We start from the raw sequence: 20,372 nt of genomic DNA on the forward strand, positions 1-20,372 counted from the left end.
ACATCACAGGACGAGGGTAAAGGGACCCAAAAGAGGGAAACAAATCCACATAGATCTGTCCTCATTAACTCAGAGGGATTCATATCTGCAAATGCAAGGGCACAGTTTGGCCCTTGCCATGCGGGAGATGCGTATTAATGCGTGGCTGGAATCTGATCCTAGTTACACTGGTATAAATCAAGTGAACTCCAGCAGGGTTACTCTGTTCTGATCAGATTTATGCCATGTTAAATCTGGGCATAATCCAGATGAGCCACACCATATTTATCATGATGGAAATGAAATCAGAAGCTCTCCTACTATAGAAATGAGCAGCACTAGAGGGAACCCACAACCCTGCTCTCCAGTTTGTCAGCCACACAGGTGAAGGGCACAATATAGACCAACCTGTGCATAGAAAGTTAATGGCCTGTCAATGTTTCTTACAGTGTCTTTTACTTGTGCTCTCTTTAGGCCATGCACAAAGCAGAAGCATGAATGACATCACAGATACTCCAAGCACAGATCAGGTAGTAAGTTCTAAAAGCCTTTTGTGGACCAAGGTTTTCTGTGTATCGTAATGACCGATGGCCTCCCATGATAAAGGGGGCGAAAGACACATATCTCCTGTTATACTCTCGTCCATAAACCGTAAATATGAGCGGCCCCAAAGTTGGTTGTGTTCATGCGGGACAGTTACATATATATGTATCTCCTATGTTTGACAGCATTCTATGTCTAATTTTAATCTTCAGTCTAGTAGATTAATTGGAATATAAAACTCACAGAGCTGACCTAGTCCAGGGTTTTATTCCTAGTTAATACAAGATGCTTCATGGTGAATGCTTATGGAGTAACCCGTCACTAGAAGAAGATTCTCCCTATCCCCCCATCAGTTAGTGGTTGGTTTATGCCCTGAAGGTGGTAAAATTGCATCCTTTATGGATTATCACTTTTAATAGGATGTTCTCATCCCTACATAAATGTCTGATACTTTTAAGCCTACCAAACGTGGTTTCATTGAGCAAGGAGACACTAAGTCAAGGGTCAGCAACCTTTCCAAGGCACAGTGCCAAAATTTGACCTTTTGATATCTATGTACAGTCCAAGTGCTGGTGATACTTTTTAAAGTCACTAATAGTCCTACTTACAACAGCTTCATTCATAAATCAGTAAAGATGCAGAGCTTTAAATTGGTAGCGTGAGCTGGTCTTTTTTTAATCTGCAGGTGGCATGTCTTTGAGCAAGCTCCTGGCTGCATGGGGGAGAAGGGGCGGGGCTGAGCTCCTGCCTCATGTGCTGATGAAAATCAGCTCATGTACCACTCTTAGCTCCCATGCCAGGGGTTGCTGACTCCTGTGCTAAGTGAAAGGAAGCAAATTTAAAAGCATTAAAAGAACAGTCTTCCGTACGCAGCTTGGAATTCCCCTATGGAACTCCTGGCCATAATTGCATAATTTAGTAGAATTCTGAAGAGGATTAGACAAGTGCATAGCTAAAGGGGACTCCACAGGTACACTAGATGGGATTTTTTAAAAAAAAAGGTATTTGAATCTTGTTTCAGGAATACCCTGCAACAGTGAGTTCTGCAGATTAATTTATACATTGACTACACATTTCTGTGTGATCATGCTCCTTTAACGGGTATGGTGCACAGTTTGGGATTAATTTGTGTTTCCATACTATGTGTAGCTTCCTTATTATTGTTCATTTGTATTCATAGCACCTAAAGATTCTGAGCAGGGACCATTTGTGCTAAGCATGATGCAAATAAGAGGATCGCTGCTTTGAAGAGTGTAGAATTTATGTATATAGCAGTTGGATACAACGAATGGATAATGGAGGTGGGAGAGGACAAGGAGCTAATGAGATGATCAGGAGCTCTGAAAAGCATTGATTACACCAGCTGCAGAGTTGTTTTAAAATGTTTAAACATTATTAAAAAAAACAAAACAAGACTTGTGGCTGACACAAAATTCCTGATGGCCCATTGCTATAAGCAGCTAAATTGCAGGGCCAGTCCTTATGAACTGGATTAATTGACATGTTGCCATGCTCAGCATGAAGTACTATTATCATTTATTTATTGAAGGCAGCAGAGCCGACAGCCACTGTGGCGCCCAGGGCAAAGTGGGATGGGGGCCTGGCTTCATGCCCATGGAAGGGGCAGGGCTAAGGGCAGAAGGGGCAGGGCCTAGGGCAGTCATTGCAGTAGCAGTGGCAGTTGGTGCTCCAGGTGCCTTTGAAATGCCAGGCCCTGGTGCAACTGCCCCATTTTCCCCTTTCCCTACCATTAGTAGGCCTGATCGAAGTAGCGTCTAGCAGTCCTTTTGTGGATCAGGCTTCTGTTAAGCTAGGTACTGTACAAACACGGACCAAAGAGAGAGCACCTATCCCAGGCAGCTTAAAATCTAAGGAAATGGATTGTTCCTATATTGTAACTTCTCTTTCTTCCTCTGCACTGAATAGGTCCCTGTTGCTGTCAGTTTGAGGTGGCCAGGAATGTTTTGATAATTTTTTTTAATTTTTCGTCTGAGAAATGCTGAGTCATCTAAACCAAAACGGTTTGTGCAACAGTGCTGGGTTTGACTAAACATCCAACTTTAAAAACAAATTGGATTAAATTATTTTTCAGATGACCAAACTACAAGGCTTTGGTTGTTCAAGTCACAAAGCTTAGTAAATTTTAGTAAATCTACGCTGAAAATTTTAGAAGATTGTAATTGAAACAAAGCATTTTGAAATCGATTCAAACAAAAAAAAAAATTGGTGGGGGTTGGGATTTTCAGGTCATGAAAATTTTCAAGATTTTGATTTTCATCTCAGTTCAGGACAGGACAAAACTTTGAAATGTCAAAAATTCTCTTGGGAATGGAAAAACATTTCTTGCCCAGACATACTTGCAATGACTTTGGAAAGTCACTTCCTTGCTCTGTGCTTCTGTTTTGATAACACTAACCTGTCTCCCTAGTGCTTAGTTAATATTTGTGAAGTCCTTTGAGATCCTCCAGATGAAATTTGGACGAGAGTGTGTGCTGGGGTGAGGACAGTGTGTCCTTCTGAGTGATTGTCCGGTAACAGAAAGAAGCTGGATCTATGGTGTGGATTGTATTGAGAGTTAATGTGTTAAAGAGTTTTGCTGCTTTCAACATAAGAAAAGTCTCATGTGAGCCTCGTATCATTATTAACAGAATGGAAGTGCAGATACTTACATTAATACATTACTTAATACATACATTGATCTCTGGTAACTCAGATGACATCAGCCCCCTCCAATACCTGTGCCACATTCAGGGCAGCAAGAAAAAGCAGGTTAGGAGTAATGAAAACACTGCAGAAATACTTTTGTTGGAAGGAGTTTAGAGTTTGGGGGTGAGGAGAGAAGCTCTTGCAAGCTTTGGACAAGGAACATCTGAACAAAAGAGGAATCAGGGTGTGAGGGAAGAACCAATAGGGTAGTAAGGAGGTGGAGTTGTTTGTAGAAAATAATAGAGATGAAGGCAAGGTGAAATATTTAGGAATATTACTAATCTAGGGATGAAAAAGGAGGAGATGGTGATGAAATAAGAAGTTAGTAGATGGTTATGCTTTTCCATACAGAAGAGCAACCCAACAGCCTGACTTTTGTGTTTACATGAAAACAATAAACAAGAAAAAACTAAAGTAATGTATCCCTGTGAGATCATAGTGTGTATGCTTGTTCTGTAATATTCTGCATCAGTATGGACCTTGCTTCTTCCATGGCGCATGGAAAGCTGTTATGTTATGTCTTTGTCACTATGGCCATGTTTAAATAGCAGTGAAATTCCCGTTGATGTGGAGTGCAAAGTATAAAAATGGTTCTCATAACACAAAAGCAATCTGAGGAAACGTGGATATTGTTTTGATCTTTTCTGGCTAGTGTATCCCAGTGTTATTAATTAGAAATCTGTGCTGCTTCACCCAGTCAATAACCACCAAAGCGCCTCATGTGAGATTACCACGGGCTTTTTTTTTTCTGTCACACTGAAACCCTTCAACATGCCAAAGCTCAGTTTGATCCTGAACATGACCTCAATGCATCATTTAGCACCCTTCAAACTCATCAGGAAGGGACACACTGTTACCATCTCAGATTAGTCTATGAACCTTCACAATTTCATTAGCCCTGCACAGATCTGGTATTAAGCTCAAATGAGCCACAGAGACACAAGTGAAGGCTGAGACTGTTTCTGAGAGGGAGTGTTTCTAATGATTGAAGTAGTGTGGTGGTCCAGACACTTGGCTTCTATTCCCCTCAATTGTAGAAAGGCTAGCTGTCTGTTAGTTAAAGTAGGTCACTGGAAATAAGAATTGGCGTCTTTTTTTTTTCTGGTTATGGGAGTGATTGTCTAGTGGTTAGAGCAGAGCACTAGGAATCTGAAATTCTAGCTTTCGTCTGTACCTATTTAAAGTGTGTTACCTGCTAGTGAAAGTAGGCCCTGAATTTTGGGACTCCTGCATTCTTTTCCAGACTTTGCCACTGATTCATTTTTTGGCTTTTGACAAGTCACTTAACCTCTGTGTGCACAGTTGAGTGACTTTTCAGGTGCGTAAAATATTCCACTCGGTCACTGTAAGATTTAATATTTGAGGAAGTGCTTAAAATCCTCAAAGTTACTGTATTAGAGCAAGTACTAGTCTTATCTGTAGAATACGACTACTCACCTGTTTTTTAATCCTTTGTTTCACATCATCCTGAATTGCCATTTCTAGAAGTAAATATGTAGAATAGATATAGCTCTTCTGAACAACAGAAATACTGAGATGACTCCTTTTTTTAATGGAGTGAATGGTCCTGCTGAAATAAAGATCTATAGATTAAGACAGGCACAGTAGTTTTAACCCTGACAGGCAGTGAATGCGAACTTGTTGGAGATTAGAATCCTTTATCTGAGACATTGAAATGGGTACTTCCAGAAATGATAGCTCAGGCTGCCATGAAATGAAAGGTTCAGTGATAAGAGAGAAACCACATTGCACAGGTCAGAATCCTACTTTCTACTAATACAGCAATTTTTAACTGAGGATTTCAAACACTTTTACCAATATTGATCCTGCACATGTATCGTGGTAAAAGTCCAGCACTTCAGCAGGGTGTTTGCCAGTTGGCCCTAAAAATTAATTCAATAGCCATGCTCTTTATGCTTGAAGTAAAATTTTTTTTCCAAAATGTTACAATAATCTGTGTGTGCGATTTTTGAGTTACAAGTTACGCTTTTAAAAGTGTGTCAGTATGGGAGAGTAGAGTTTATAGAATTGGTTTGTTCATTCCGTCATGACTTCATAGCAGCCTTTATTATTTGATGGAAATTATGTCACTGCTCTAATATTGAAACCCATGTAGTTGTCACAGCTGTTTTTGTTCTGTCATGTAAAGGAGCTCTGGAATGTATGTCGCTTAGCAAAGAGAAGGTTGGTGATTTGACTACAGTCTAATATTTAATCTACATGGAAAATAACTGGGTTTTCGGTGTAGCAGAGAAAGGCGTAACATGATGCAATGGCTGGAAATTAGAGCCAGACAATTTTCAGATCGGTAATAAGGTGTAAATTTTTAAAACTGAGAACAATTAACTACTGGAATAATTTACCAAAGTTCATGGTAAATTCTCTACTAATGACAATTTTTAAATAGAATTGATGTTTTTCTGAAAAATCCGCTATAGGAATAGTTTTATGGCAGGTCATACAAGAGGTCAGACAAGATGATCATGGTGGTACTTCCTGGCCTTGGAATCTATGAATCTGACTGTTATACATTTTCCAGCATTTGAGAAGTCTTTCTGCCCTAACAGGGCTGAGGTCACATGCATACTAGTTTGCAACAAATGCGACTTCCCTCTTGCACCTGCTTCTTGTGCGTACAAGCAGCTTCTGCTGACTTTATTGTCACATGAAAGATTTTGTGGGTCATTACAACTAGAGGAAAGAGAGCTGGCTTCTCTTCTGCCTCGGGAATTATCCACCATTTTTTTCCTGCCCCATTCTGATGGGCAGAATCTGTGTTACTAGTGTCAGTGAGGAAAGGAGCAGCCTAGATGGGTGTGCAAATCCCTGTTGCATTAGACAAGCTATTCTTAGTGTTATGCCCTGCTGGGCTGTGAACTGGTGGCCAATGAGAAATGATCAGTAGAGAACCCCACAATGCTAATTTATGGCTCTATTTAAGTCAGTAGGATCATAGGACTGGAAGGGACTGCATGAAGTCATCAAGTCCAGTCCTCTGCACTCATGACAGGACTAAGCACCTTCTACATCATCCCTAACAGGTGCTTTTCTAACTTGCCCTTAAAAAAGTCCAATGATGGAGATTCCACAACCTCCCAACTTGTTCCAGTGTTTAATCCCCCTGACTGTTAAGTTTTTTCCTAATGTCCAGCCTAAACCTCCCTTGCTGCAATTTAAGCCTTGTCCTGCCTTTAGGCGTTAAAGAAAATTATTTTCCCCCTCCTCCTTGGAACAACTTTTACATACTTGAAACTGTTATCATGTCCCTCTCAGTCTTCTCTTTTCCAGATTAAGCAAACCCAGTTCTTTCAATCTTCCCTCAGAGGTTTTCTGGACAACCCTGGATGTGGTGACCCATCTAGAACCTTCCCGTGACCCACTGGGGGGGCAGTCCACCCTTTGGAAAGCTCTGTCAGTGTCTCATATTGCTGAGTACTTAAAGAAATTCCCTTTTAGCTGAGCTGTGGATCTGTGTTCTCTCCCCTGCTGTGTAATCCGGGGTAGCCACAGCTTTGTTCTAATACTGTGGTAGACCTTGCACAAAAATTAATTCAGGGAAGTCCGCTGGCTTGTGCTATACAGCAGGTCAGACTAGCCGGTCACCGTGGTCCTTACTAGCCAGGTCATCTATGAGATGGGTTCCCACATAGCTGGATCACAGCCTTTGTGCTTTAATCAGCTCAAAATGGGCACCGGCACTGTGAGATGCACGAAGCTTTTACCCTTACTAGCTGATGCATCCAGAGGACTTGAGGGTCGCAGCTTGGATACCAGAGTCGCATCCTTTTCATAGCCAGAACGGGGCACTGAGTGGAATTTACATAAATTAATGGAAGCATCAGGCCCTTTAAATCACCTCCAGAGCTGCAAGCAGCATGCTGTAGGCAGTGCTGAGGGCTGGCTGTGGTGCGGGTATGGCATGACCCAGGCAGTGCTGAGGGCTGACTGCCCCCAGCTCGACCTCTTCCACCTCGGGCCCTGCCTCTTTCTGGATCAGAGCCCAGCAATTCTGTCAGCTCCTTCCCCAACCACCCCCGACCAGGAAGCAGAATGTCTGTACTGTTTGGAAAAAGCATGTACCTTGGGCCAATATTGCTTAAGAGCACTTCCCAATCAGAATCTACGCGTGGAGGCTCTTTGTTCGGAGCCACTGTAATGAAAGCAAGTTCCCTGACAAGAAAATCCGAACGTTACACTCAAAAGCCAGTATGTCGAGGGTTAATGCTAAGATATGCAAACTGTTTCCTTCCAAAGAATGTGGGTTTTAATCAGCCTACCAGAGCCACTACAAAGGGACTTTTTTGAGTTTTTCATGAAGCTTAGTGGTCACCGTTAACTCCTGCTCTTGCTTATTCCAAGTGGCATCAGAGGTGTTGGTTTATTAATGTGTTTTTTCCCATTGGATTTAAAAGATTAGAAGCGGGGGATGAGGGCTGCCCAGCTCACATGCCTCTCCTCATGCTGGCATATAGATTATAACAACATCCTGCCTGGGTTCGTATTGAACCCTTTTAGATGAATAATGGAAAGGGCTGAAGGAGACAAGAGACCCAAGGATAAATGTAGGAGATGAGGCCCCTACCTATTGTTGTTTGCTCCCTCTCAGTAGAGATCTGGGGACTGAATTACAACATGGACAGTGACCTCAAGTCACACATTAAGATGAACCCTCCTTCCTCATTACATATGGGGAACAGTCAGGCTGCTAGACAGGAGATAGTTTCAAAGACATGCTCTGTTGCCATAATTGTGAGAGTTTTTGGTAGGTCCAGTTTGGGGATGGCATGTTTTTTGTTATGTATTTATTTAGGCCCTTCTTCAGGACAGCACTTACATACATGCTGAACTTGCCTGAGGGCAGCTCTACGCTACCAAAGCAATTCGTACTAAGATACGTAACTCCAGCTATGAGAATTGCGTAGCCACCGTTGACCTACTTTGTCGAATTTCTGGCCTGGCCCCATAGTGGGAGGTCAACAGGAGAAACTCTCCCATTACTTTCTTTATTCCTCACGATGGTGAGGAGTACTGCAGTTGAAGGGGCATCCTCAGTGTTCAATTTAGCGCATTTCTCCTTGCGATGCTAAATTGAACCACAGAAAATAGATCGTGGCAACCTTGATCTTAAACTTAGTGTAGACCCATGTTCTTCAGCCAGGGTTCATGTACCCTTAGGGATACACCAACGTCTCCCACAACTTACTGAGATATTTGCCTAGTTTTACAACAGGCTACATAAAGTCCACTAGTAAAGTCAGTACAATCTAAAAGTTCATTCAAACAATGACATATTTCCACAGCTTCCTATGCCTTATGCTGAAATGTTAAGTACAATATTTCTATTCCAATTCATTTATTTGGTAATAAGATGGTAGAAAGTCAGCACATTTTCAATAGTCATCCTCTGTGATATTTCTGCATGGTTTTGTAAGTAGTTTGTAAATGAGATGTAAATTGGTGGTATGCAAAACAAATCTGACTCCAGAAAAGGATACATAATCTGGAAAGGTTGAATGGCCCTTGTTTCAAGACCTCAGATTACCTTGGGACCATGTTTCTTAACTGGTGGTATGCGTACCCATAGGGGTACATGAGAGAAGTCTGGGGGTTTTTATCATTGTCTTTTTTTAAAGGTTTACTTTATTTAAAGAAAAAAAAAAAGCTTGAGAAACACTTGTGTAGACAAGCCTTCAACATACTGAAGTCTGATTTGAAGTGTCTTAGGGTACATCCAGACTATGCGAAAGATCAGCCAGGTCAGGGATATCTTCTGGAGTTTGATTTCGCATTCCTGGTAGAGTCACATGAAATCGAACTATCTGGGTTCAGCAGTTGACCCCATACTCCTTGATAACGCAAGGAATAAGGGAGGTCGACAGGAGAATCTCCCATCAACCTCCCTCTGTAAAGACAGCCAGATCAATTGCAGATAAATCAATTCTAGCTACACAATTGCCGCAGCTAGAACCGCATATCTGCAATTACCTTACCAGCCTAATGTAGGCCCAGCCTGAGACTTCAATACTTGAAGTTTAGCATGTGTTTATGTGGATGGACTTCACTGTTGCCCAGTCTCACAATTTTGCCACTTTTCCTAATACTTAGTTTGTTTCGTAAAGCTCCAGTTCCCGTCATGGGGATGTGTGAGGATTCCGTGAGAGTTGGTCCCACTGTAGGTATGTCTCTGCTGTAGTCCCGAGGAGTTTTTTGGTGCATGTTAAATCAAAGCTATGTGGGGCCCTCCTACCTGAGCTGCATCACTCTTCCTGATTGCTGTGGAGACATGCCTTGTCCCAGTGCTGCTTGGGATGTGAAACTTGCCAAAGAAGATTAAGTTCCAGCAAACTCAGGCTACTTTATTTTACTCCTGAATGAGAAGCGTCCTCACCAGGGTGGATTTAAAATGCTTTTAACTCGTGTGCATGGACTCCACACTTTACTTGATTGTCCTTAACTTAGTAACTCGTGCCCAACAAAGTGTTACAACATGGTTAGAGAAAAGAAGTGGCTCCAATTTCACAGCAGGAACTCATCAGTTTTTGGTATCCTAAATATCAGACAGAAATAGTTTATCATGGTGATCTTTTTTAAAAAAAAAAAAAAAAAAGTAAAGGAAGTTCTGTCCCAGATTCCTAAGCTCTAATGCACTGTACAAATGGCCCATGTATCTTTCACTAATGATAATGGGGCAGCCAGACCTATATGGACTGGAGAGATTAGAGCTTTTATTAATTTATATTCTCTTGCAGCATTTGATGGATAATTTGGGAATCGGACTCCTGGGTTCAGCTCCCCACCCTTCTACTGACACACTTTTTTCACCCCCAACAGCTAAAGAATAAATTCATAAAGAAGATCCCCAAAGATGCAGAAGCCTCCAATGTCTTGGTGGGAGAGGTGGATTTCCTGGATAAGCCATTTGTGGCATTCGTGAGGCTCATCCAGTCCACCATGCTGGGCGGGGTGACGGAAGTTCCTGTCCCCACTAGGTGCGCAGCTGTTTAAACAAACAAAATGTGCTTTTACAAGAACTGAAGAAAGATTTTGGTAGTTTAGAACTGGGGCCTTAGCTGTGAACTCTGATGTAAACCTAATGTGGTATAGCAAATTTACCTTCCAGATTAGGTGGGGCAGTATTTTCTTCCTCTGTCTCTGGACAGCTACAAATTTCTAAGGGGTCTAATTAGATCTGTGGAACTGAAGGACTTTTGGATTCACTGGCCCGTTGAAAAAATTGTTGCAGTTCAGCTCAAAATAAATATTTTTAATATTTTAAAACATTTTAAATATTATTTAATATTTGAATAAATATTTAAAAAAATTCAGCAAGCCAGAAAGTAAAAAGTAATATAAAATAGGTTTGGACCAATTTTCCCTCTTATTGTTTCCATCTGTGCATGGAATAAATTTTGTTATATGCACCAAGCCATGAGTGGATGTGTACCACCAATAGAAACATGTGAACTGGCAAAGTGTTTGTGTCATCAAATGTGCATTCTTCCACAAAAGAGTTTCAGCCAAAATACTTCACCCAGCTGTAGAAGTGCAGCTCATTACCTTCCAAATTTGCTGGTAAGACATTTTCTTCCCTAGTCTCAGGAGGCTACCTATTCCTAAGGTCTAATGCACTATTCACATGGCCCATGTAACTTGCACATGGACTGGAGAGATTAGGGGTTTTATTAACCTATATTTTCTTGCACCATTTGATGGATAATTTGAGAATCAGGAGCCTAAGTTCAGTTTCTAGCTCTGCCACTGACTTGGTGTGTGAATCCCCCTTCTCCTTTGTGCCTCAGTTTCTCTGCATGTGGACTAGAGATGATGATATTTGCCTTACATGTATTGATATTTACTAATGACAAGGGCACAGCATATATTCACCAGTTAAATGCTGCTTACACTTGTAGGCTACATCTGCATGAGAGAGTTTTGTTGACAAAACTCACGAAGTGTCTATACACACAATGCATTTTGTCAACAGTCTGTGGACAAAACTCGACACTTCCATCAACAGTGTTCTGCCTCTCTGCAGTGAGGAATAACGCCTCTGTTGACAGTTGCGTGTCAACAAAAAAGCCATGTAGAAGGTCTGGGGGGGCCCTCTGTCCACAGACAGGCTTCCTGTTCATCAGGCAGCCCTGTTTGCTGAGTTCCAGTTGGCCGTTCTGTTGAGAGAGCAGCCAGGCAATTTAACCACTCTCTGCCAACAGAGTAGATTGCTCTTTCAACCTGCTCGCGTATGTGGCCGTGATCTGTCGACAGAAGTTTTGCCAGAAGATCTCTTCCGACAGTAACTTCTGTTGACGGATTGCTATAGCGTAGACATAGTCTGAAACTAGTGGTTTGCAGGTTTCTCGATCTTTGCTCAGGAGCTTAGAATATTCACAGGTCACTTTGTCCAACCCTGCTCACCTCCATACAGCAGTGCCCAGAAAGGCAGAGATGCCCAGCGGCGGCATTTCTGAACTCTAAACTCTGATGTTGGCTCTTGCTCTGAGCAAGACCTGTGTGGCGCACAGCCTTGTGAAACTGACAGAGCTTAAACCTGCATTTTCGGAGTGGCTCAACTTAGTGTTTAAGTAATTGCTTATATGGGAGCCCAGGACTGGAAGGGACTTCATGGGCTATTGAGATCAGTCCCCTGCTATTGCAGGTGAGCTTGTCATATGATATTGCTCATACCTTTATCAAGCTCTCTCTTAAAACTAGCTAGAGTGCTTGTTTGCCCCCTGCTACTGTTGCCAGATGTCCTTAGATTGGATCCTGCATACTGATAAATGTTGTAATTGAACCCACAGGCTGCAAATATTGTTGGTAGCTCATGAGTTTTGTTCTTCTACCAGGTTCCTTTTTATCCTCTTGGGTCCTTCGGGAAAAGCAAAATCCTACAGTGAAATTGGCCGAGCCATCGCCACCCTCATGGTAGATGATGTAAGTAAATCAGCTATGGCAAAGTCCTGCTCCTGCTCATTTCCTTCACATGAATGACCTCCAGGCCATCCCTCCATTCACAAGAATCCCAAAAGTTAAATGAGACATCCCATCCAAGCTCCATGACCAGAATGAAAACCCTAAGACTAGTTTACCAGGTGCTCTAAATGCCATGGGCAATTCCATGGAAATCAATGCAGCTGTATCAGCTGAGGGATCAGCTCATAGGAATAAAGTTTAAATATTGTAACAAGATGGGTGCACAAATGACTGTCCATTGCTGCTTTCACCCAGATGTAATCCATTCTGCTGTGTGTCACAGGGTCCATACTGCCAACAATTAGTGAAGATTTTTCTTTTGTGCTGACGACAGGTAACTGAGCTTTTGCAGCAGGAGGGTCTGAGTTCTGTCCCAGCTAACATGACATTCCAGATAGCCACAGGCAGCAGTAAAGTGACAATCATATGGTCCTGGCTAGCCACAGATTCATCCAAATCTCCTTTATGAGCACAAGTTTTCTCACGAGTGATGAGTGAGCCTCAACCCATGGTTCAAAATCCATGATCTAAAAACATGTTGTGAATAGAAGTAGATGAAGCTTGTCCCCGTTCTAGCAGAATTATTGGTTCTTCCATTTCTCCTTCTTCTAGCTAACAGTCTGCCTAAACTGTGTATTTTCAGCTTTTCAGTGATGTGGCCTACAAAGCCAGGGACCGAGATGACCTGATTGCAGGAATAGATGAGTTTCTGGATGAAGTCATTGTCCTCCCACCAGGGGAGTGGGATCCAAATATTAGAATAGAGCCACCCAAAAAAGTACCTTCTGCTGAGAAGAGGTAGGTGGTGTTAATTATGGTGCAGTTGCTATTATTTTGGGTTCAGTTTTTGGCTATGCTACCGGTGAATCTTAGGCAAGGTGCATCAATGCCCTGTGCCTCAGTTTCCCCGTCTACAAAATGGCAGTAACATTCCTGACGGCCTTTCCATATTGCACTTGGAGATCTATAGATTAAAAAGCTCTCTACAAGAGCATACCATGAGCATAGTAACAGGGGTACGAATCGGATCAACAGAATCACACTGATGTCAGACCAGCTGAGCAGGGTCAGACTCAATTCACTAGAGCTGAGCTGAATTTTGGGGAACCAGTCCAATTAAAGGTGGATGAAAGGTGGCCATTAATTAGCAGACTTTGTACTAGCCAGTCCATTACTGACCTAGCACTTCAGCCTGCATGGTTAGGAACTCAGCACTCTCTTTATAGACAAATGTAAATGTTCCTGATATGTGGAATCTTTAAGGAATCTCCATTGAACCAGAGAAAATATTATACAAGGCAAAGCCACTTAAGAGCATTTCGTCTTTCAAGCCTAAACACAAGTATTGCATTCAGATGCTCAAGTAATCTGGGAGCATATAAACTCTACAGCTCTGGTTCCCAAAATGTTAGGGGGTGCAGGTTATGCAGGGGTCTGTCCCTTGAGCCAGGACTGGAATGCTCTGGAGCAGCATTCCAGCACTTTGGGGTGCACGAGAGGTCTCACACGCACACAAACTCACCATCAGCACCACACAACTTCTGGAGAAAGAAGCAGGCAGGGGTGTAGCCGAGGTAGGGGAGGGGAGGATCTTGAGTAGTGGGGCTGAGTGAGGTCACGTAGCTGGTGCTCTAAGACTATTTCATAAGTGCATTGTCGAAGGTTATAAAATCACATCTCCCTCTCCCCTTGGGCTGCCATCCAGCACGGGGGCACGAGTTTAATCATACTGCGTAGGGCCCCCATGAATCATAAATACGGCCCTGAGTGCTGCTGTTCTGATTGTGCCCCCATGTCTCACTCAGGAAGTCGGTGTTCTCACTGAATGAAGCTGGGCAGATGAACGGCACCGCAGGAGGGGCTGCAGCAGGGAGTGGCGGAGGCGGTGCGGGTGGCAGCGGCAGTGATGACGGGGAGATGCCAGCTGTGCATGAAATCGGGGAAGAGCTTGTCTGGACAGGCAGGTAAGCAAAGCTTCAGCTCCTGAAATGTTGCGAAGTGCACTTTGGAGAGCGCCCCATGGGTCCAGCCTGGGTCCTGTGTTTTGGAGTAATCTACACTCCACATTATCGTGCAACCTCTTCCACGTATTGGCCTGCCACCTTCCCACCCCCTTCACAGAAAACAAAAGGTCCACCCCATCCCAGTTACAAGCACTTCTGTCCCCTTCTCGCGCTCTCACATGGGCGCACACACCCACACACACAATGTCTGAGGCCTCCGTCATGCTCTGTTTTACACAGACCCTTACAAAGGTGAAACCACTGATTGCTGTTTGTGCAAAAATGTCTTTGCTTCTGCAAAATGGGGAATTGCCCACCCAAAGACTTCTACGCACGCCCAATTGCTTATGCTTGCAGCTGACCGTCAAGAAGCAAAACTGGTTTGACCTAGGGTATGTCCGCACTATGGGAAAGATCGACCTGGTCAAGGTCAATCTTCCGGGGTTCAATTTCTCACCCTGGTAGCTATGTGTGAAATTGAACTACCTGGTGTTGGTCACTATACTCTTCAATATGGCGAGGAGTAAATGAGGTCGACAGAAGAGTTTCTCCCATCAACCTCTCCCTGTGAGAACAGACAGGTAAGTCGATTGTAAATAAGTCGATTCTAGCTACACAATGACTGTAGCTAGAATTGCACATGTACAACTGACTTCAATGTCTCTTTACTAAATGCTGCAAAGAGAAGTTGTAGGAAATATCAGGCTAGATTCCACCCTGGTGTCAACATGTGCCACAGAAATATCTGTGCCTCTGAATACAGTCCCTAGCATACAAATGATAGGGGGCCCTTTGGATGCTTGCATCCACCCCATTTGCTTTTTGTTGCATTCACCTGTTCACTAATATGTAAGGCATGTCCAGCTGCAGTCACCCCATGACGGTAGCTCATGCAGATGTACTTGAGTGAGCTTTAATCTAACTAGCACTGCAACAACGGTGCAACAGAAATAGGTTTTCTGGTCCAGGCTATACAAGCCGCTGGGAGCTCTGAGGCTAGCTCGCTAAAGCTTGATTTAAACTAGTCTTGGGCAGATGTGTGTAAACTGAGTCACTTCCCCACCCTGACCTTTGCCGGGTAACAAGCAGCCTGCTGAGCTCTCTGGCTGCCTCCTTGCTGTGCATTTATACAATACCTGGTGCAGCAGGGTTCTGATCTGTGTCTGAGGCTCCCAGTTGCTACAAGAAGGCAAATAATAAGTTACCTAGTTCTATGCAGAGCTTCTTTGGGGGCTCATGGGATTGCCATACCTGGGAGCCTTCTGCATGTCTCCCCCAGGTTTTGCGGTGGCCTGTATTTGGATATCAAGAGGAAGCTGCCCTGGTTCCCCAGTGATTTCTACGAAGCGTTTCATATCCAGTCCATCTCCGCCATCCTCTTCATTTACCTGGGCTGCATCACAAATGCTATAACATTTGGGGGGTTGCTTGGTGATGCAACAGACAACTACCAGGTAAACCAGAGAGCTGCCTGGGCAGTCCTCCTCCTCTTCCGAAGGATTATCAGAGGGGGGACCCAGACGGAAAGTTTGGATGCAGAAGTCCCCATGTTTGCAAGGTGGTATTTGTTGGCATGTACCTTAGCTGTGCTGCATCGTGAGATGTGTCGTGGCAGCTCCTGCCTCAAGTTACAGACTTCAAGCTTTGCAACAGCCAGCTAGGCCTCAAGTTACTCTCCTGCAGAACCTCATTAGGCTGCCCACCCAGGCAGCCAGTCCTCCTTCCTAAGGTGTTAGGTCAGTGGTTCCCAACCTGGGGTCTGTGAGGGTATTGCAGAGAGTCCATGCAAAAAATAAAAGCGATCAGGGGAAATAAGGTTTCAGTAAATTGCAATGTTGCAATCTATTATTATTTTAAATTAAATATCTCCCAATCATGTTGTGAATTGCTGTCCGAAAATCCATGCTGCAGCGCCTTTGTGTGACAAAACGATGGTGATGATTAGAAGCAAACGAACGCTAGCCATGTATTCCATGGGGATCTGTGGTGGAACTAGGCTGATGAACAGAGTGAAGCATCTGCCAAGCGGAACATCCAACTGTTAATTATTTACATTTCCTTTTTCATTTAATGACGTGTATGTAGCAGTTAGAATTAGCTTTGATGGGGGTCTGTGAATGGTTTTGGGGTGTGATTTGGGGTCCGTGCTACTGAAAAGGTTGGGAACCACTGAGCTAGGTAAATACCCCTGCCCTGTTGCTGAGATATTTCCACCCGATTCGTCCCTCCGCACTGGCGCACCTGCGCAGCACAGGGCAGGAAAAGCCATTCCTAGCTAAGACTTGGGCCTAACCGTTCCTCAGCCTCAGGACAGAAACTTGAGGGACTGCAGACTCCAAGCCTGAGCCCCACAGGTACCTCTCAGTGCTACGGGTCTGTAGTGCAATAACTGTTTCTGCCTGCAGTTCACCGGTCTGTAGATAGCACAGCACCTGTGCACAGTGAGGTAATTCGCCAGCATCCATTGTGCTCATTATCAGCCCCAAACCACTGATCCATGGCATGAGAGAGAGAGGGGATTCTTGCCCTGACTGATTCCAGTGAGAGAGGGGCTGGGAAGAACATGCGCCGTGTGTGTTCTGCTACCGTGTTCCATTGCTAGCGCTCCCCACAGCGCAGCTTCTCTGCCCGGAGGTGCAGCCCACTCCCCGTTGTCTGATCTCCCCTCATATTGTTTCTCTTCCCACAGGGGGTAATGGAGAGCTTCCTCGGCACAGCGATGGCGGGCACTGCGTTCTGCTTCTTCGCCGGGCAGCCGCTCATCATCCTGAGCAGCACGGGGCCCATCCTCATCTTCGAAAAGCTTCTTTTCGACTTCAGCAAGTAGGTGGTGCTCACGCCGACTCACAGCCCTCCCAGCGGTGACCCCAAAGGGCAGGCTGAGGGAGGGGGGACACAAGAGCGGGGCAGAGTCAGGGTCACCGCTGAGGACCACCTAGCACCCTTCTAGTTGCGTCATTGTGGTTATGGGGCAGCTTTTCAGGTGGGTCTACCATAGAGGCCTAAAGTGCCTTGTCCTCCGCTATGGAGGTCTCCCAGCGAGAGCGGGGGCTTGAAGCAGACGGTGAGGAGATCACTAATGGAGTTAGCAGAGAAGGGAGCGCAGCTTCCCCTCCTTCGCTGTCAGCGGAGTGTGCCCCCTCGTCTCGCCCGGGCAGGGGCGGGCGCTGCTCCCCCCCACTGTTCTCTCTGCTCCTCAGCGGGTGCTGGGAGAACTCCACCAGCCGATTTATCGACTGGGGTCAGGCATCAGTAATCGATCCAGGAGGCTTAACACAGGTCTCGAAAGCACCTGCCTCCCTGGCGCTCCCTGGCCTGGTGGTGGGCAGCCTCAGCCCCATGACCAAAGACTGGGGGCTCTGTGGAGGCTGCAGTGCATGTCTGGGGCACACTGGCAGGGCAGGGTGAGGCCACTCGTTCCGTACCCCTCTGGTGGATGACTCCCTGGATCTCTTCTTGGAGCAGCAAGCCTGTCTGGACTCTCTGCTTGGTGTCCCCTTCTGGGGTGGGTGGGTCTTCGATTGTGCCTTTTGAGTCCGTCCTTGACCCTGTGTCCCACATTCCCCAACTATGTCATGGACTTCTTGTGTGACCTCAGGCACGTCCTGAAGTGCCTCGTTTCCCTCCTCTGTTTTGGGAGCACCACATTGCCTTATGTCAGTGGGGGATTGCACAGGTAGATAAGACAAGGATGATAATGAAGGCCACCAAAGTGCATGGATGCTGATTTTCTTTTGGCTCCCTCTCTTGTTGTCATTTGCGTGAGAGGACCCCATGAGGGGAGGGCTCTTCCTCCCTTCCCTGGGTATCGGACACCGTGACACTCATGGGCAGTGGGTGAGCGTGGCTTAGGGAGCTAAGCCCTCCAGGCCCACCCCTTCTGCCTGAGTCCTAGCCTCCTGTACTTGAGCCACTGCTGGCCTCGGCCCAGCCCTCCCTCCCCACACAATATGGCCACCAGCCCTTGTCCCAGGTTAGTGCCCCCTGCCCAGAATAGTGCATCCCCACAGCTCCAGGGAGCCAGCAGGCAGGACAGCTGCAGCCTGCCCCAGGCCCAAAGTTGTGGAGAGCCGGGAGGTGGTGTTGTGGCAGCCAGCCCCAGACTCCAGTGGACAGCGGGTCCTCAGCTTCTCCTGGCTCTGGGGAGCTGGAGATGAGAGCCAGGAGGCACAACTCGTGTCTCCATGTCGGGCCTGCCAGACTTCTACAGAAAGTCCCCCTTGCCTCACCGACCCACCAGTCCCAGCGATGGGAGGATGGGCAACGCGGTACAGCCCCCAGCCTCTGCCACATAACTGCGGGCTGGAGGAGGAAGTCTGAGGGACTCTGGTGGGAATGGCAGGGCTGGATGAGGCAGTTTCAGAAGGCATTGCCTTCCCCGGCCTATGACACACACCCCCCGGCGACCCTTTTCACCAGCACTCAGTTACCGTATCTCAACTTCCTGAGCAGGGGCGGTGCTTTTGCTCTGACCTTCCTTTGTGCGCCATTCCAGAGGCAACAGCATCGACTACATGGAGTTCCGCCTGTGGATTGGCTTGCACTCCTCTCTCCAGTGCCTTATCCTGGTGGCCACCGACGCCAGCTTCATTATAAAGTACATCACTCGCTTCACTGAAGAGGGCTTCTCCACCCTCATCAGCTTCATATTCATCTACGACGCCATCAAGAAGATGATCGGCGCCTTTAAGTATTACCCTATCAACCCAGACTTCAAACCCGACTACGTGACCCTGTACAAGTGCGAGTGCGTTGCCCCTGACCCAGGTGAGTATAAGTCCTCTTCCTTGGGGAGAATTTCTCTGTGACGTTGCCAGTGGCTTGAATCACGCCGCTCGTGCGTCGAGTTCTGGTGCTTGAGGGAGAGGGCTGAGCTCAGGCCCACCGATGGGGGAGGTAGGGGGACAATGGCACAGGGGCCCTGAGTTCCAAAGAGGGCTGGATCCCCAGGCTCCTTTGAAAGGCCACAAAAATGGCCACTTGGCTGCTCCACGCCGCTCTGAGGGCTAGCAGGGAGGGCCCAACTCTGTGCTTTGGGCAGCACTAAGGGTTGACTGCCCTCGGCACCACCTCTTGTACCTGAGGTTCCGCCCCTTCTTGGGGCACAGAGTAGGCCCCGCCACACCTTGCCCCCCACCAGCCTGCACTGACTGTTGGCCCCATTGGCTGCACTGTTTCTTGATAATTCCTCTCAAATAGTGACAGAGCAGAGGGGCGGAGTAACCTTGGCTGCCTGGGCTTCATTTGGTGATTTCTTCCAGCAGCTTGTTTTAAACAGAAACAGTGCTGCCTCGCTGTAAGAACAATGGATGGGGAGCATTTAAATTAGGAAACATAGATTTCTATAGCATATATATATATATATATATAGCATGACCTTTGCTCCACGCGGAGTACAAGGGTTAAGTAATAGTAAGTAGTAGATTCCTTTCCCAGCTCTGTCAGTGGCCTGCTCAGTGACCTTCGGTCAGTCTCTGTTCCTCAGTTTCCCTATCTGTAAAGTGTTAGACTGTTGTAAGGTGCTTTGAGATCTCCTGACAGGCAGATTATTAATTTGGCCAGCTGCACTTTCCAAAGAGGGTCTTGTACATGAGTTTCATGAGAGATTATGAAGATGGGCATGGTACCTCCCCACCAGCAATATGGTCTCCATCCTGACGACCTAGAGCAGTGCTCTCAAAAGGGGGAAAAAAATTAAAAATAAATCATGTCCTTAGCAAGCCAGCCTATCCCCAGTCGTGGCGGCAGTGTGTAAAATACCCTGTCAATCGATAGCCAGGTGCAGAACATTAGGAATTACAGAAGAAGACTTGTTAGATCCAACTTCTGGCCAATGCTGGACTATTCCTGAGAGTATGAATAGCTTTGTTACCTCCAGTTTTAAGGGTGTTCAGTAACAAGACTGCCAGTGAGATGGCCAATAGTTTCCCCAATGCTTTTGACTAGTTCTCCCCTGGGTCCTTTTCTAGACGTGAGTTGGGGTAGTATTGGGAGAGGGGTGTTCTGATTTTTAACAGCTTCGTACCCATCTTGTGCTGAACTCTACCGCCACACAATACAAAGGCATAGAGCAGTTAAAGCTAAATGACATTGGGTGAGAGGAAACCCAACTTTTTCCAGAGCCAAGATGTACCCATTCTCTGCCAATGGCTGTATTGAAGAAGGCTG

The 20,372-nt window shown here is 45.7% G+C and overlaps 1 protein-coding gene across 1 annotated transcript in view; it reads left to right on the forward strand.

Moving 5' to 3' along the window:
• SLC4A5 (solute carrier family 4 member 5) overlaps positions 1-20,372 on the forward strand; it is a 113,394-nt gene that overhangs the window by 53,216 nt on the left and 39,806 nt on the right. Inside the window, exons 8-15 of the mRNA XM_074981542.1 lie at positions 454-509; positions 10,060-10,217; positions 12,075-12,162; positions 12,845-12,999; positions 14,007-14,165; positions 15,484-15,658; positions 16,894-17,027; positions 18,700-18,971. Coding sequence (XP_074837643.1) covers positions 454-509; positions 10,060-10,217; positions 12,075-12,162; positions 12,845-12,999; positions 14,007-14,165; positions 15,484-15,658; positions 16,894-17,027; positions 18,700-18,971 — 1,197 coding nt within the window. The remainder of the gene's footprint in view (positions 1-453; positions 510-10,059; positions 10,218-12,074; positions 12,163-12,844; positions 13,000-14,006; positions 14,166-15,483; positions 15,659-16,893; positions 17,028-18,699; positions 18,972-20,372) is intronic.

This window comes from Carettochelys insculpta, chromosome 31, assembly GCF_033958435.1.
Source record: "Carettochelys insculpta isolate YL-2023 chromosome 31, ASM3395843v1, whole genome shotgun sequence".
Lineage (NCBI taxonomy): Eukaryota > Metazoa > Chordata > Testudines > Carettochelyidae > Carettochelys > Carettochelys insculpta.